This window comes from Diadema antillarum, unplaced genomic scaffold (assembly GCF_040938485.1).
Source record: "Diadema antillarum isolate AM-2024a unplaced genomic scaffold, OU_Dant_1.0 seq00000239_RagTag, whole genome shotgun sequence".
In the NCBI taxonomy this organism is placed as follows: Eukaryota; Metazoa; Echinodermata; class Echinoidea; order Diadematoida; family Diadematidae; genus Diadema; species Diadema antillarum.
Genome location: NW_027271286.1, coordinates 425,286 through 444,099, shown reverse-complemented (window position 1 = coordinate 444,099; position 18,814 = coordinate 425,286). Strand labels below are relative to the sequence as shown.

The 18,814-nt window shown below is 37.5% G+C and overlaps 1 protein-coding gene across 1 annotated transcript; it reads left to right on the top strand.

Annotated features, from left to right (window-relative positions):
• Window positions 1-9,044: 9,044 nt before the first annotated feature.
• Window positions 9,045-15,346, top strand: LOC139729433 (regucalcin-like). Its single transcript, XM_071640359.1, has 6 exons — window positions 9,045-9,198; window positions 10,663-10,842; window positions 12,239-12,342; window positions 13,438-13,552; window positions 14,130-14,261; window positions 15,138-15,346. Exons 1-6 carry the CDS (start codon window positions 9,045-9,047, stop codon window positions 15,344-15,346), a joined length of 894 nt encoding a protein of 297 aa, XP_071496460.1.
• The last annotated feature ends 3,468 nt before the right edge of the window (window positions 15,347-18,814 follow it).

The following is an 18,814-nucleotide window of genomic DNA, read 5'->3' as shown; positions in this document are numbered from 1 at the left end:
AGCTCGGGGGGGGGGGGTGGATGACCTAACTATAGTGCAGAAGCACAAAGCTCTTTATAGTGAAGGTGAAATGGGAGAAACATTATACTAAGGGAACGACTTGTGATGCAGTCTATATCCCTTACATATGTAATATTAATTTAGATCCATTCCTATAAATATCCGGTCATCTGAATTTGATAAATTTTGAATTTTTGAAGTGATAAACATGGCGTAAAAGGGCAATTACCGTATTGGCACCAATGAAGAATGACCGCCACAGGGTTTCGCCTTTCTTCATATCTTAATAAAACCAATTGTGCTGTACGCTGGAAATTCAGAGTGGTTTTTCAAACATTTCTGGAGGAAAGAAATGATGACAACGGGTATGATATAACATGTATGTACCTAATACAAACGTATTGCATCACATATTATTATGATATAAAAGAATGTATCAACTTAAAAACTCATAATCATATTCCCGTTGATAAGTCAGCCCGTTACTTCATTAAGTACAGATGTAATTATACATATTTTTTGTATATTACCCGAAATGTGTCTCTGACTGAAGCGATTTCAGTTTCAAGAAAAGACAAAAGACAAAAATGCCCCCAAACAAACAAACAAACAAACAAACAAACTGCCAACTATTGACATATCTACCCTAATTTCTGGTTACGTAATAGCCACGTGCATGGCATGCTTTTCACATGTTTATTGTTCATTCTTTATTGAACAACATCACCACAAAATACGGTGCTACTGTTGTTGGATTAAGGAGAGTTAATTCAGACTATGATTCCACCCAACTTTTCGACAATAATAGATGAGTCTGGTTGAAAGGTATTGTAGGACGGTGTGGATAAACAGAATGAGAAACAGATAGTGAGGGGATAGAGGCCACAGGGGATAGAAGCATTGAGGCATGAATGAGAGAAAGATGAGATAAAAGAAGGCAAGATAGACACGAGGGTAGAAGTAACTCCATGCTGAGACGAAATTTCGCCTGAGCGTTGCAGCGTCATGTCTGAAGCGGTTTTGTGTAAACAGCTTCTTTATGCTTAATGCGAATTAGCATCGCGATCAAAAAGCTTTTTGTGGGTTATCACGTTGTACTGAAGCCTGCCGCGTCAAACGACAAAACATTCTGTACACCGAAGACCTACTCAGGAGCTACTGGGTGGGATCAAGGAGGTATCTTCTTGGTTAGATCAGGCTCTACGCCACTTACACTGAAGGCCACGACACTTGTTGTAGATTGGCAATTGGTGACCGCAGTGTGGATCCTCTTCGAAGTTCAGTCGGTACGTATAATTATTCGTGCATGATAGGAATTCTTGACAGTTCCAATATTTTTGGCAGCAATAATTTTGTGTGCATGGAACAGCTTAGGCGAACAATAATCAGTTCGAAATAGTACCTTTTTAACCGTGTAAAATACTTCTCAAGAAGACACAGAAGTACGTATATATATATATATATATATATATATTTAGCCAAAACTTAATCTGAAAGATTTAACATATAAGTGCTAAACCTGACGATCAAAGTAATGCACACTTGTGTGCAAAATGGCTGATTATAAACTTTTTATGGCATAGGACCCTATAAATATACTGATATTCCTTTGTTTGTCAGTCCTGGGGTATTAGTAAGAAGATTTGAGGAAAATTGAAGGATTTGTTCCGTACACATTCCACCAAGATCCTTTCACGATTTTATCATTTCGTCTGAAATACATGGGAGAATTGTACAAAAATCTAGAAACTCTTGTTTGATCGCCATTATATCCAAACTGTATGGAAGAGCGGCTTCGTACGTAGAGCGGGATGTAGAGTCCCAACGCCGTGACATGCTAAGCATTCAATTACCATGCTACGGAACCTTGCACATTTTATTTGGACAAAACGTTACAAGGATTCCGCTCTTATACACACCTCTCTGATCAAACTTATTCGCTCTCTGTACACATCGCGAATATAGTAGGACCTACATAATTGTACAGAAGAATGCACAGGACATTATTTATCCAATTACCGTTCCTGATGTGAGGTCTGATTTTTAACATACCTTCAAGGTAATGTAGGCCTACTTATTCCTTCCCCTCGATTGGTACGAGTTAATTAATTCGAAATGCAGCTTTACTGAGCGGCGAACGTTTGGACAGGGCAGAGCCAGGCAAAAACTGCCTTTTTTTCCAGTCAAGGTTTTCTCACTTGATTCTGGTACTTTAGACCATACTTAACAAAATAAGCTTCTGCGCCATCTTGAAATCTGTCCCAAATCCAAGATGGCCGCCAAATATCCAAAATGGCCGCCAGAGGACCTAAAAAGTGCCTTCTGTGGTTAAGATTTGTCTGGGGATGGGTTTTTTTTACTCTATTTGATGATAAATGGTAAGAGGAATAAGATTCAGTGAATTAGAATTAAAATCAGTTTCTTTTTTATTGCGAAAATCCAACATGGCCGCCAGACGCAGCTGCCGAAATTAATAAATGTCATAATAACCGGAGGGCCAAACCCTAAAAACTTGCTTACTTAACAAGTGAGTTCCACTCTCTCTACAAACTAAGTAGACCATGCTTATTTTCAAATTTTTATTGTAAAAAACAACATAACACTGGTCTACCTCAAAAAATTTGTTGCGAAAGCCTCCAAATCCAAAATGGCGTCCAAGATGGCCGCCATATTTACTGAATTTGCTATTTGAAAGATAGAATTTGATAGAAACATCAGATTTCAACAATTGTGATGTCATATGAAAGAGAATAAAATTTCCTACAAGTTGATACCATTTTTGTGGGCGATTGTGATAACTGAATTGAGATATAAAGGAAAAACACTCATTTTTTGATATTTTTCTGAAAAAAGGAAAATCATGAAAATGCTTGATTGAGCATAAATCGGAAAAAGACGGAAGGATTATCTTGAAACGTTTTTAAGAATTTTGCTTAACATAGAATTAATATTTGGAGAAAATTAGGGGTCAGTACCATTTGCGGTTCAGGAGTTATAATGTCTCAAACTTGAAAACTCACTATGTAAAAATTTCCACTTTAGCTGTGACAAGACCTTGTTGGTCGTAAAGAGAGTCTGCACACGCCAAGACTACTACACGCACCACTGGCACTGACGCTTGCAGCAGTGCCAGCGGTGCATGTAGTAGTCTTGGTGCGCGCAGACTTTTTTGACAAACAAGAGTTTGTGCCTGCAAACTAACTTTTCATACCAAGTGGTAGCTCAGGTGACGCTGATCGTTATTATTTCAAAGTAGATTGTTCTGATATGTTTTTATGCCTCCGCCAACGAAGTGGCCGGAGGCACTATGTTTTCGGGTCGTTCGTCCGTCCGTCCGTCCGTACGTCCGGACGTCCGTCCCGTTTTGTTTTTGTCGATATCTCAAGAACCGTGTTGTGGTTTTACATCAAACTTGGTATGAGGGTATATCCTGGGGAATAATCCTTTGTTTGGATTTTAGGGTCATGGGGTCAAAGGTCAAAGGTCACAGGTTATTTTGTGAAAAAAAGGTTGAAATTTCATGTTTTTCTCCATATCTCGCAAATGGTTAAAGGTATCTTCATGGAACTTAGTATATATATGCTTGTACCGATGGGCAGTGATTATCTAGGAAAGTTGGGGGTCATGGGTCAAAGGTCAGGGGGGTCAAAGGTCAAGGTCAACTCCTCAAAATATCACTACTTATATTTATGCAATGCCTGAAGGTTTGTTTTTTTAACTTGATGTATGCATGTATTACCAAATATATATTCTGTGGGAAGTTTTTGCCAAAAGGTCAAAAGTCAAAAGGTCAAAGGTCAAGTGAAAGTGCTTAATTGCACTTTTTCCTCCATATCTCGAAAGTAACTCAAGATATCATCATGAAACTTACATAACTATGCATGTTCTATTAGACCTGACAGTGATTCTCTTTGGAAATGTGAGGTCAAAGGTCAAAGGCCAGGTTTAGATAATGCTATTTTACCATTTGATACTGAAATTATACTTTTTCTCAATACCTTGAAAATTACTCAATGCATAAACTTATAAAAGGGTCAAAAGTCAAGTAAAAATCATCAGTTCCCCAAATACCTGCACTGACGTTTTAATCATTCATCCAATTGAACCTAGTTCTAGGAAAGTGAACATTCAGCACATTTGTGGCAAACCTGTCATTTTAATATTTTGCCAATTGTGTGAAACTGTCATCACACATTGTCAAGACATTGATTTGTGGCAAACCTGTCATTTTAATATTTTGCCAATTGTGTGAAACTGTCATCACACATTGTCAAGACTTGTACTATAGACCTATTAGGAGAACCATGCATTATGGCGGAGGCATACCAGTCGCCGTAGCGACATTTCTAGTTTTTTATACTAAGCTGTCAACAGTTATCAATGTTATGGTTTCTTGAAAAGAAATGGTGATATCTCCGTATGTTTTAGGCTTCATTATATATATATATATATATATATATTTTTTTTTTTTACATGGTAGAATGTTTTGTGATACAACTAACCTGCACATATAAATCGAATGTGATATCTCTTCCAATGATAAACGATACCTTTAGTGTGTTGCGTCAGAGTCAAATCTTGATTAATAATTTGATATATTTTTAGAATTTCTTGTATTGCTGTCTATCATATATATTGTCCTTGTTTAAACCATATTGAGGGTTTATTTATTTATTTATTTTTTTTATTTTTTTGGGGGGGGGGAGGAGGGGTGGAGCTCATTTTAGTGTTTGGGTAAGGCCCGATCTTTGATTTAAAAAAGAAATGCTTCTGTATCAAAGATATGCTTTTGTACTTGTATGTTACTCTGCTGTTGTAGAAACGTGAATGATGATGGCATATGTGTAATAATATCTGATCCGTACATGTCCTTGAAAGCCCTTCTGATCCGAGCACCCCCCCCCCCCCTCCCCGAAAAATCCGACATGGCGGCAATTTCTCAAAGTTGCTTTTAAATGTGTTGTGCGAAATCACTTTTCAGTATATTGTTCAAATAACACTGTCCAAAATGATTATTCATGCTGTATATTCACATTTCTGAGGGGCCCACATTCTACAAGACTTGTCTTTTTAGTGGGTCCCTCCATTTTTCGAATTATCCACAATGTTTACTTACTTCAAATCACTCGAGTTTTATGATAATCTGTAATGATTGTAAGGTGCTACAATTATTGTATTCTTTTCATCTTACATAGTTTTGAGCACCTAATTTTCTGTTACCAAAAAAGAAGAAGTGATGTTTGTATGTTCTTGTCGAAAAATGAAATAAAACATTGAATTGAATTGAATTGAATTGAATTTACAAATAAGCATGCTGAAAGTGTATTCACTGTGAATAGATTTTTCTTACATCGTTTAAGGCTGATTTCATGTGGGTTATAGTGTCAAAATTGAATTGAACTAATGCCATTGGTAGATGCTTTCACATTTTAGATATCAGGATCACTCGAGAGTGGAAATGTTCGTTTTCATTCCTTTTAGAGTGATCTCAGGGATCACTCAAAGAGTGACGAGTGATCCCTAAGGTCACTCTAAAATGAGTGAAAATGAAAATTTTCACTCAAAATTCACTCCAATTTTACTTTAAATTTACTGATTTCCGTTATTAACTCCTTCAAAAATGAAACTTCCACTCGATTTTTTTTTCTTTTTCGGAGTAGAATATCACTGGTTTTTAAAATATCTCCATAAAAACCCATGACGGTTTGAAATAGCACTACAATGTTCAAAATATATAAAAACTATAAATAGATAGCACAACAGACAAAATTGTACCAAAATTAAATTATACATTTAATTTGGCGCAATAAACTATGTCAACTTTGATGGCCTGCAATCTTGAAGTTTTTGAGTGATTGATCCAAATTTTGTTTTAAACTTTCTATAGCATGGTTGTTTCAAGCTTCTACCTCTATTTGAAAGACATTTTTTGCTTCATCTCATCTGCTCCAGAACAATCTACTTTGAAATGATAGCGATCAGCGTCACCTGAGCTACCACTTGGTATGAAAAGTTAGTTTGCAGGCACAAACTCTTGTTTGTCAAAAAAGTCTGCGCGCACCAAGACTACTACACGCACCACTGGCACTGCTACAAGCGTCAGTGCCAGTGGTGCGTGTAGTAGTCTTGGCGCGTGCAGACTCTCTTTACGACCAACAAGGTCTTGTCACAGCTAAAGTGGAAATTTTTACATAGTGAGTTTTCAAGTTTGAGACATTATAACTCCTGAACCACAAATGGTAGTGACCCCTAATTTTCTCCAAATATTAATTCTATGTTAAGCAAAATTCTTAAAAACGTTTCAAGATAATCCTTCCGTCTTTTTCCGATTTATGCTGAATCATGCATTTTCATGATTTTCCTTTTTTCAGAAAAATATCAAAAAATGAGAGTTTTTCCTTTATATCTCAATTCAGTTATCACAATCGCCCACAAAAATGGTATCAACTTGTAGGAAATTTTATTCTCTTTCATATGACACCACATTTGTTGAAATCTGATGTTTCTATCAAATCATCTTTCAAATAGCAAATTCAGTAAATATGGCGGCCATCTTGGACGCCATTTTGGATTTGGAGGCTTTCGCAACAATTTTTTTGAGGTAGACCAGTGGTATGTTGTTTGTTACAATAGAAATTTGAAAGTAAGCATGGTCTACTTAGTTTGTAGAGAGAGTGGAACTCACTCGTTAAGTAAGCAAGTTTTTAGGGTTTGGCCCTCCGGTTATTATGACATTTATTAATTTCGGCAGCTGCGTCTGGCGGCCATGTTGGATTTTCGCAATAAAAAAGAAACTGATTCTAATTTTAATCCACTGAATCTTATTTCTCTTACCATTTATCATCAAATAGAGTAAAAAAATCCCATCCCCTGACAAATCTTAACCACAGAAGGCACTTTTTAGGTCCTCTGGCGGCCATTTTGGATTTTTGGCGGCCATCTTGGATTCGGGACAGATTTCAAGATGGCGCAGAAGCTTATTTTGTTAAGTATGGCCTAAAGTACCAGAATCAAGTGAGAAAACCTTGACTGGAAAAAAAGGCAGTTTTTGCCTGGCTCTGCCCTATCTACAGCGAATTTGGGAATTCGCCAGGGTTCGTAAACGGTTGCAAAAGGTTCGTTAACATTCGCAAGAAAGTTCGCAAACGGTTTTTATTGTCGCAAACAGTTTTCTTGTCGCAAAGAAATTTTGAACATGTTCAAAATTTCTTTGCGAACCTTTGCGAATTTGTATTTTCGCTAACAGTTGCAAACATTCGCAAACATTCGCAAAACACTCGTAAGAATTCGCAAACGGTCGTAATACGGTGTCGCTAACGTTTTTATGTGATTCGCCACTGCTAGCGAACAAGTAACCACATGGTTCCTATATAAAAGCTTCTGAAACAGACAAGGTTCCACTCTAAGAAAGTTCTTGAAGCTCTTGACATCTCCATCATGATTGTAATTGCTTCAAAAGCTTTTCATATTGACTAAAGTCTGTCCTCTGCAACAAACACTCTCTGACACTCTTTCTTTTTTTCTTCCTTTCTTGTTTTTCTTTATTTTATTTCTCTTATGCTGCGCAACTCTCTAAAAAAGAAAGAGTGAAAATGTTCACTCTTGAAGGAGTGAATCACAGAAAATAATGAGTTTTGAGTGAAATTGGAGTGAATTTTGAGTGAAAATATCTATTTTCACTCATTTTGGAGTGACCTCAGGGATCACTCGAAAATCTTGGAGTGATCCCTGAGGTCACTCCAGAATGAGTGAAAATTAACATTTTCACTCCAAAATCACTCTAATTTCACTTGAAACTCACACTTTTCTGTTATTCACTTCTTCAAGAGTGAACATTTTCACTCTTTCTTTTTTAGAGAGAATTATAGCTGTAGCAGCAGCCTGACAAAGCAGCTCTTCAAGGATAGCAACACCTTGAGCCTCTTCTTGGCAGAAATTTATATCCATATCCTGGAAATCCATCTTGAATGGTTGTCACAAGAGATCTGAATTCAGTGGAAGGTTTTATGTCGTTATATGGGTCTTACTATACACAATCGCCTGGTACTTTTCTAGGTCCAAGAACATTCGCAAAATTGTCGCAAAGGATTTGCAAACAGTTGCTAATATTTGCAAAACTGTCGCTAACATTTGCAAAATTGTCGCTAACATTTGCAAAACTGTCGCTAACATTAGCTAACATTCGCTAATAGTCGCCACCTGTGTTCGCAAACACTTTCGCAAACATTCGCTAAAGTGTTGCTAATTGTCGCTAAACATCGCTAAAAGTCGCTAACTGTCGCTAATGGCAAAAGCGAACTTTGATTTTTCGCAAACATTCGTCAGAAAAGTTGGCGAATCTCAAATTCGCTACGTTCGCAAACGTTCGCCGCTCAGTGAGATACCAGCTTTAGCGAACTGGATTAGCTGTCTGACTTTTCAAACTGTACGAGGCCTATATTCCTCGTGTCAAGTAATGACCGTTCTGTTTTTATCTACCTGTGTAATCTTTTTTTAATCATTAGGCATTGTATCATAAGTGTTGGTTTCGTTGGCCTTTTTTTTTTGCCTATATTCTCAAACTCATTGGCCTTGTGTGCCTTAAATCGGACTTATAGTGTCGAGCTGGTACGCTTTTTGTGTAGTTTTGAGCTCATGGGCTCATGACTCATGGGCTGTATGCAAAACACACACACACACACACACACACACACACACACACACACGCACACACACACACTCACACACGCACACGCACACATACACAAACACACACTTACAGTCAAACCTGTATACAAGTATAGCAGCCACCCAATGAAGACGAAAAAAGTGGTCGTTGTAGACAGGTGACCACGTAGACAGGGTCTTGAACATGCCTTTTCTATTTGCGGGAATTGAGTTTAGTGTTTGTATAGGCAGGAGTCTGCTATGGACAAATATAATAGTCGCTATGGCAGGTTTAACTGTATATGAATCAGAAGGTAACGAATTTTTAACGCTTCGTATTTTCTGCTCGTTCTAGTTTATATAAGTCAATTCCGTGATCGTCGTCGGAGTCATTCGTCATGTCCGTCGAGGTGGTTCAGGAGAACGTTGGGCAAGTTCTGGAGGGACCTCACTGGGATGACGTCACAAACACACTCCTCTACATAGATATCCTTGGCAACACAATTTACCGATACGACCCATCATCGGGAGAGAGACAGAGTGTCAACATCGGTGAGAGTTAGAATTATGCGTGTTTGTCACTGTTACCCTTAGAGTGCCAGGGGCCCGTTTCATAAAAGTTACAATTATGGTAACTTTGCCATCAATTATGGTAACTTTGCCATCCGATGGTAACTACCATGGCAACAATACTCCACAGCCAATCAAAATCAAGAATTCCACGGAAGTTACCATAGGATGGCAAAATTACCGTAATTGTAACTTTTATGCAACGGGCCCCAGATTCGGGTTATGTATAGGCTCCAAGGAATTGCAGGATATCGGAGGGTGGCAATTTGTTATTCGGAAATGTTCGTTATTCCGAAGGTTCTTTAACCTGAAAATGAAATTATATTCGTTTTCCCGAGGTTCGGTAATCCGATAATGGGATAAAATTTGTTATTCCGAAGATACATGTAACGTTATATCCTTTTCTTTGACATGTTTTTTTTTTTATACCCAGTGAATCATGGAGTGAGTTGCTGTTCTGAAGAATACCACAAAAAATTAAAATGTATTTGTTTAATGAAAAGCATACATTCCCACGCCTCATTTGTAATCAATCTTAACAGTGATAAGTTCCCCCTGCATGGCTCCTGCAGAAAGTGAGCCAACTGCTCTTTTATTTCGCTAGAAACTGATAATACATTGTAAGTGGAATACTTTATAAGGGAAATCCATTCCGAATATAAATTAATTTTATAAGAAAGAGTAAAATATTACGAGCCCAACGGTAAAATTTTGATCGAAATCGGGTGAAAAGTAAGCAAGTTATGAAATTTTGAAGTGCGCTAATTTTCAGGAAACAGTTCTTGAACGGCCAATATGCAAGTGACAAAGTGAGCATGTCATACCTTCACATCTTACCGTAAAGTTTGTTCATGAAATTTTTCAATTCAGTTTTTTTTTTTTATTCAAACGCAATTATGCCCAAGCCTCAAATCCTGGTATATCTAACTGATCACTATACTCTGAAGTTTTTCATCCAGGAATAGCCTCATGTTTCAGACTTCAACGACAGAAACATTGGATTTTCGTCATTTTTTGTTGTTGTTGTTGTCCATGATCAATGGAAAATTGTAAGGTTTTATTAAATGGTAAGCTCACTCATTTGCATAATAACATCCACTGTACAAGAACTGTTTTGTAGTAAGTAAAAGCAGAAGTTCAAAGTGTCATAACTTCGTAATTTTTCGTCCGATTTCAGTCAAATTCTTGCCGTTGAACTTTGAAGATTTTACTCTCTTTTTTTTCAGACTAATTCATTTTTTTTTTAAACTTGATATCCCCTTTAGAGGTTTTCTTCAAAACGTTCCATAACTGGAACATCACGAACCTTATCATCCAGGAATGGCCGCGAGTAAATCAATTGTTTGGTTTTCAAAAGGTTTCAGATTTCCCCAAATTTGTTTGACGCGTCCTGTTGATATATTTGCATTCTGGGTTGATTCCCTCATTCTGTTACCATGACGACAGGTAAGGCGATTGGGGCTGTTGTCCCCACAGTGAGCGGGAAAACCCTTGCAGCTAGCGAGAACCGAATTGGGTTCGTGGACTGGGAGAATGGACACTTCGAAACGGTCGCCTCTTTGGACCTTCCACCATCTACAAAATTCAACGACGGAAAGTGTGATTCTGCCGGGAGATTTTGGGCAGGTATATGTACAGTGCACTCCCGTTACGAACACTTTTATAACGAAATTCCGATTACAACGAAATAAAAATTCAGGCTGTTTATTATCCTCGCTATGTATTCTTATTGTTTATTAATATGCTAGGTTGTAACGAATTTCGATATAACGAAAGAAAACAGCCGGTCCCGAGCACTTCGTTATAATGGGAGTCCACTGTATACCTGATTAATTTTTACTTTGGCCCTCTTTCAATTTTGACGGTGCGTGGGGTACTAACAGACTGACAATGCTCACTATTAATAGCACATACGAATAGTGTCGCTGATCCAAATGATTATATTTTTTTTATCGATAATCCCGCATTTTGTTTGTAAACCTGCTGGTAAGCAACCTACAAACAACCTAATAATGGTTCCTTTCGACAACCTGTTGAGACAGCTTGCCCGAAGCTTAACCAGAGTGTCGCAACAACTAATTCATGTAACGTATTGAAATATTAAATATTTATCGAAAGGTTTGGAGCAGGTGGGGATAAATATCGGACAAACGTTTGCGCAAAGGAACTTCAAGCTGACAACAAACATGAAGAGCGTTTTGTTGCACTCTCACATAGCTCAACTCTAATTGATTTTTTCTTTATTTTATCACTTACCTGAAGGAGTAACAACGGAACTTCCAGTGTAAAGAATGTTAAAGGAATGGTACAGTACTGGTGGAGATGAGAATTGGGCTTTTAACTTTTTGTGAGATACCAAGAAAACACTAATGAAATAGTACAGGGCATACCATTTTAAGAGGAATTCAAAGCTTATTTGATGAGAATCGGGTTTGGAATAACTGAAACATCCAAAACAAAGTAAAATAAAAAGATCGTAATAAAAGTGTGGGTCCCACACTTTACTATAATCGCTCTGTCTTCGATATCTCAGCCATTTCAAAACCAATTTCATCTATTAAGCGTTGAATTCCTCATGGAATTACATGCTCTTTCATATTTTATCGGAGGTTTCTCATTATCTCACCAAAAAATGTCAGAAACCTGAAATTAGGTGTCAACCAAAACTATAAGATCCCTTTAAAGGGTCTCAGTCAAAGAAAAATATCTTTGAATTTGTACGCCTTTAAAGCTCCCAAAAGGATTCCTTTTACAGTTTTAACTTTCCAGATTGAATGAAATTAATACAGTGCCTCGTATAACGCGAACGCGAGTAATGGCCCACACATTTTCAAAACAGCCGACGTTAATACCTTGACATTCTTAGATTTTCAATCCTTTTCTCATTGCCAAAATTTTGCTTAAGCCCTTATTGATTCCCAATTTCAATTGGATAAATATTTTCTTGTCTCACTGCCATAGACATTGTAGAGTTTTGTAGGAACCGTCCGGGTAACGACTTTGTTTTTAAATGCTCTTTCAGGTACGATGGCATTTGGAGAAAAGGCTTCTGGAGCGGGCTATCCACGACGGGGCTCCCTCTACTGTCTTGGTGTCGATAGTAAGCTAACTACCCACGTGCAAAATGTAAGTTATTAACTTCCTCTGGGAGCGGGATCGATATAGGGCCAGAGACTGCATATCAAGGAAAATAGTGCTCTAAATAGTCTCTTTAATGTAGTATATGGCTGGTTAGACTTACAGTCTCGACCAGCTGCCCCTAGTACAGTTATCTGCTGTTGTCTCAAGAATAGGCTTACAATCTCCCCCCTGCTATCTGAAGTGTACTATCCTCATACAGTCACAGGAAAAATATCCACCTGCAGTCTGTAGTAGGCCTACTAGCCTCCTACTGACTGATAGATAGATAGATAGATAGATAGATAGATAGATAGATAGATAGATAGATAGATAGACAGATAGATAGACAGACAGACAGACAGATAGATCTAGATAGATAGATAGATAGATAGATAGATAGATAGACAGATAGATAGATAGATGGATAGATAAATAGATAGATAGATATTTGCTCCACATTATTTAAGGGAGCTACCTTAAATCTACACACCAGAGAGGAACCTTCGTTCAAAAAGTAAAGATTTATTTGTTATTCCAAACAGAAGAACCAAATTTTACGGAGAACGAACATTTGCTTTTAATGCCCATATCTTATGGAGTAATTTACCTCAGAAAGTTAAGACAAATCACTGATATAAATAGCTTCAAGTCTGCCTTGAAAAGCATTTGTTTACAGTGTAAACAAACATGAAGCTCGGTACCATCACTGTAATTGGAATTGTATATTTTCGTATATATCTTTTCAGTTTTTGAGCGCATAAGGACATTATTAATTTGTATTATGCACTATGTAATCCCTGTCAATTATTATTGTTATTATTATTACTATTATTATTATCATTATTATTGATAGATCAATAGATGGATAGACAGATGAATAGATACATAGATACTTAGATACCTAGATAGAAAGATAAAAGATAGATAGATAGATAGATAGATAGATAGATAGATAGATATTATACAAATGGGTGGAGATAGAAGGAAAGATAGGTGGAGTGTTGAGGTTGGGAATCTTCGATACTGCGACGGGCACATTGCTTTGCGTAACGAATCCTTTCACACTCTATTGCTACATTTTTCATCTTGTCCACCTTGCAGGTGGCCATCTCGAACGGTCTGGCGTGGACAGCCGACTACTCGACCATGTACTACATCGACTCACTCTCGTCCGGTGTGGACGCGTTCGATTACGACATCAAGACGGGAGATATTAGTGAGTTGTTTTCTCCTTAGATCATGACAATGATCATGACAATGATCATGATGATAATGGCAATGATGATGATTATAATGCAGTGTGGAAGTGATGATGACGATGACGGTTACGATGGTGACGTTGATGTTGATAATGAGTAAGTGGTGATGTTATAGTTTCTTGTGGTTAGAAAGCTGTAATGATTTTCCTTTTTTGACAAGTACTTGGTTCTGTTATCAATGTGAAGGTGAAATGAATACTTCGTCTCCTACCCTCTCCCGTTTTCTTATACTTTGTTTTGACTTGGTATCATTATGTTTATTTGATACATTTTCAGTTTCAGGACGTACTCACAATATTGTTTCTGTCTTGCTGCCCCATTTCACTCCCGAGGGAACTTTCTTTTACCCAACAGGCACCCAGGGAATGCAAACAATACAAAATAAAATGATAAATCTATACAATTTTGAAAATGACACATTTATCTAAGCAGAAATGATGAATATGCACGTTGTCATGATTTCTTAAGTGGATGTTTCCTTGTACTTTTCCCAATGAAATGATGAAATTCTTTCTGACACACTGCCGTGCTCAGGTACTCGTCGACGGGTCATCACCATTCCCCAGTCGACTGGATTCCCGGACGGTATGTGTATCGACAGCGAAGACATGCTCTGGGTGGCCGTTTTCCGTAGCGGTAGTGTGATTCGGTATAACCCCAGAACTGGTTAGTATCTCACTGTTAATAAATTCAAGTTGGCATACACTGAATGCCAGCAGAAATGAAAAACATGTAATATCAGGGAGAAATATGTGAATTATTTCACCAGTCACGGGAATGCAAGGCAGCGGGAAGAGGAGGGTAACGTTTGTCTTTTGTAATATTTTGACTCAATCATTAAACTACTATTATTTATTGAACATGAGGATTTAGCCTTAAAGGTTTTGCAAGAGACCAAAAGCCAAAACTATGAAATAATACAGAGCATACCATTCTATGACGAATTCCAAGTTTGTTAGATGTAAGTCGGTTTCGGAATGGCTGAGACATCCAAAAACAAAGAGAAACAAAGCGATCCGAGTAACAGGAGGGTTCCACTTTTAATCTGAATTGCTCTGTTTTGGATACCTCAGCTATTTCAAAAACTAATTTTCGTCAAAGACGCGTTGATTCCCTCTTGGAATTACATGCTCTCTCATATTTAAGAAGAAGCTTCTCATTACCTCACCAAAAAATGTAAGAAATCTGAAGTTAGGTCTCAACCAAAAGTAGCGATCCCTTTAATAGTTATCATCATCAAAATGCCCCTTTTGTTCCATGTTTATTGAAGGTCAGTTAGTCAGTGCAGGTGAATTATTGGAGCCCTTACTTCAAAGCCCATATCTTAAAAAGTAAAATGTTTGATTTTGCGTCATTTCTTTTGGTAGGCTAGGAAATTTCTAATTTCGATCAGTCACGCATTCCTACTATAATTCAAAGCTGAGAATTACTATTTGAATTAGGGCTTGATCTTTTGAAATATAATAATCAAAAGTGTCATCTAACGGTCTTTTGGGTGACTTTTGTAATGGGCAATCACATTTGTGATTTTCTATCTCCCAGGTGAAAAACTTCGTTCCGTCAACCTGCCAGTCACCACTATCACAAGTTGCTGCTGGGGCGGGGCCGGGCTCGACGAACTCTACGTGACCACAGGTAAAGCGACTCTCACCGAGGAGGAGCTGAAGAAACAGGACAAGGCGGGGTCCCTTTTCCGGGTCACTGGGTTAGGGGTCAAAGGGGTTAAGGGTCAACCGTACAAGGATGTGTGATGTCTCACTGACAATTTTCAGCGGGCACACGTTTTAAGGATACTTTTATTTGAATGCCCGTTTGTTTTAGTATTTCCTCACAAGCACACACACACACACATGTTCTACGCATGAAAGTGTATTGGTATTATATCATGTATGTAGCACACACAGGCTGTATTACATAAGCATCTAAAACTAGGGTTATGCGTCATGCAAAAAGTGTGTGGGTGTATGTGTGTGTGTGTGCGTGTGTATGTGTGTGTGTGTGCGTGTGTATGTGTGTGTGTGTGGTGAATGACTGCATAAAATCGATGTTTTGTCTAGATACGGAGCTGGAGCTTATATCGCAAATCTGTTTAAACCATGGTTTGATTAATGTTCGAGTAGCATGTAATTATTGAGAGACTGCTTCTCGTCGTCGCGTAATGTCACACTCCTTGGTTATACATGTACTACTTTAAACGACTGTAGTACTGCAATGCCTCAGTCGCTGGTATGAGCTATTAAAACTGATTGGGATCGATTGCACAAAGAGCAGATTGCTGCATCCAGACCATGTAGGCCTAGACTTTTGTGTTCCATGTTCGTTAATGTGCCAATTTTATCCGACTGAATCGTCAACTCCACTGGGTTCCAGTCAAGGATATAATCTCAACCAAACTTCTTTTATTGGTCTACAAAATGGTCGGCAACAAAGCACCAGAGTACATCGATGAGTGTCACATGCATCATTCCCAATCAAGATGCACTCTTATCAACGTCAGTAGCTTTCGTGCAAGCGTTTAACAAAATATTAGGAGGTGATGCAGATCTCTTTACTGCTCCAAAACTATGGAACAGGCTCCTTAATGGTCTTGCATCTCCATCGCCAATCTATTCAATCTCAGTTTCAAGGCGCTTCAGTTCTGAGACCCCTTGCACTTGTTGAACTTGCACGGTCACTGCCTGATATACTTTGCACGTAACTTTGACGCCAATGCAGACCCAAGGATGAAAATCTCACAGCTCATTGTATACAGTGGAAAAGTGGAAAAGACGCCACACGAATATATGAAGAGTTTGTTTGCAAAAACCGATAAGTCCATTTTTGAAGATTTTGAAGTACGGTCTCTGTCATAAAGTACAAAATAATACCTTTTAAATGATATACAGGGCGTATAAAAAAAAAGTTACACTTTTGAAAAAATTGTCTAAATTACATTTCAAAATATTTGGAGGATTTTTTTCATATGTATGGATACCCAATAGTCTCATCTATCAAGTGCAATCAACAAAACAAATTTTTTTGTTCACGCTTGGCTGAACACTGACGCTCTTTGTCCAGAGTGTGAAAAATTGCGCCAAATTGAAAGAAGATGGAAAATTCAGCCAGCAGTCCAAAGAAGTGCTCCCATTCAAACAAACTGCTCTTTTGCTTAAAGCTTTGATTATGTTATGATAGTCTGAGATTTTTTTGTCAGCTTTATCGTAATTTTAATGATTTCATTTCTAAATTAATTGGTGAGAATTGGAGTGTGTAATCACTTCACAATACACGGACACATCAATACCAAACAATAAGGGAAGAGAGCAGTGAGCAGTGGCCATTTTGGATGAACAAAATACCAAAAACCTACACAAAACAAAAAACGAGCCTTTAAGTCACGGGGGGGGGGGGGGCGTGGTATTTCCTATGTCGATCTGTCACTTTAAACATGCATACAATCGTGACTGTCTGATTGATTGATTAATTGATTAAATGAATGATTAATTGATTGATTGATTAATTGATTGATTGATTTGATTGATTTGATTGATTTGATTGATTGATTGATTGATTGATTGATTGATTGATTGATTGATTGATTGATTGAATGATTGATTGATTGATTGGATTGATTGATTGATTGATTTGATTGATTTGATTGATTGTATTGATTGAATGATCTGAGGATGTATTAATTTTATACTTTTCTTCTTGACTGAGTGACTGGCATATGGGTTTGATATGTCTGTGCATGATTTGTGATAACTATGCTTAAAAGATCTTGATGTTGTTAATCAAATCAACCTTCCATAACACAATGGAGTCATTTAAAACGTGACAGAAAATCGCCAGAAAATTCCTAAACAATCATAACATAATAAAAACTGTGAGCGAAAGAGCAATTTGTTTGAATGAGAACATGTGGCTTATTTGGACTGCTGGCTGAATTTTCCATCTTCTTTCAATTTGGCGCAAGCCATTTTTCACACTCTGGACAAAGAGCGTCAGTGTTCAGCCAAGCGTGAAAAAATTGTTTTGTTGATTGCACTTGATAGATGAGACTATGTGGTATCCATAGATATGAAAAAATCTTCCAAACATCTTAAAATGTAATTTAGACAATTTTTTTTTTCAAAAGTGTAACGTTTTTTTTTGTTTGTTTTTTTTTATACGCCCTGTATTGGTCACTACATATAAAGGTACATTTTTGAAGATATGGTCAAAAGAAGCACAAATTTTCTTATTATTCTCTTTATCTGTCTTGACCTTTAATCGCAAATATCTCCATTTGGCAAATATGGACTTATCGATTTTTGCGAACAAACTCTTCATATACTACATGTCTTAATTTGGGGCAATTTGGGGCAATTTATGTACATGTACAGCAACAACTCACTCCCGTCCATTTTCGATTCTATGTTTCAAAGAAATCAGTCATCCCATGGATGAGTATCCCACTCGACGCTCCAGTGAATTTCATTTACCTCTTTTACGAACGATTTTTGCTAAGAACACACTTATTTATACTGGCCCAACTTATTGCAATTTTCTGAATAATGATATAAAAAAATATATTCATTTAAAAGAAGATTAAAGCCTTTTTATTGCAATTTTATGATCCCACAGAATTGAATTAGCCTGTTGTCTTATTTTAATTCCTTTTCGAAGAACTCGGATTACAAATAATACACTGTCACATATTTTCTCGTCTCTGTTGTCCTGAGACACTTACAGAGTAGATTTGATTTTATTTATATTACTTCTGCATCTATTTCTCTCCACTTCTCTATATTTCCGTATCCTTTTCACGCATCCCATTATTTTTTCGATAAATTCTATCGAGGATCACTGGATCTGTTTTGCCTTTCTGTCCGTTGTATTGTCTTCCTGTTATGTTAGTCTTGTCTCGTTCTGTCTTGTCTTTTAGTCCCCCTTTATCAGTTTCGTCGTCCCAGTCTCCTTTTATGTTTATTCGCCTGTGTATGTGTGTCTATTTGATACTCTTATCTTCTTAGTGGGCTTCCAGACGTTTCTTTCTGACTTTATTCCCAGTCTTTTTTCCCCTTTTTGCATCAGAGCATTTTCTATTGACATTCTGTACTTGAGGGGTCCACATTCAACAAGCATTAGGGAGCTTTAGATTTTGACGCGCGGACGTTTGAGCCGACGCTTGCGCTGGACGTTCTCCTCTCCCTGCGTCGTGTGGAAAAGTAGCTTTAGATTACGCTGGGACGCAACGT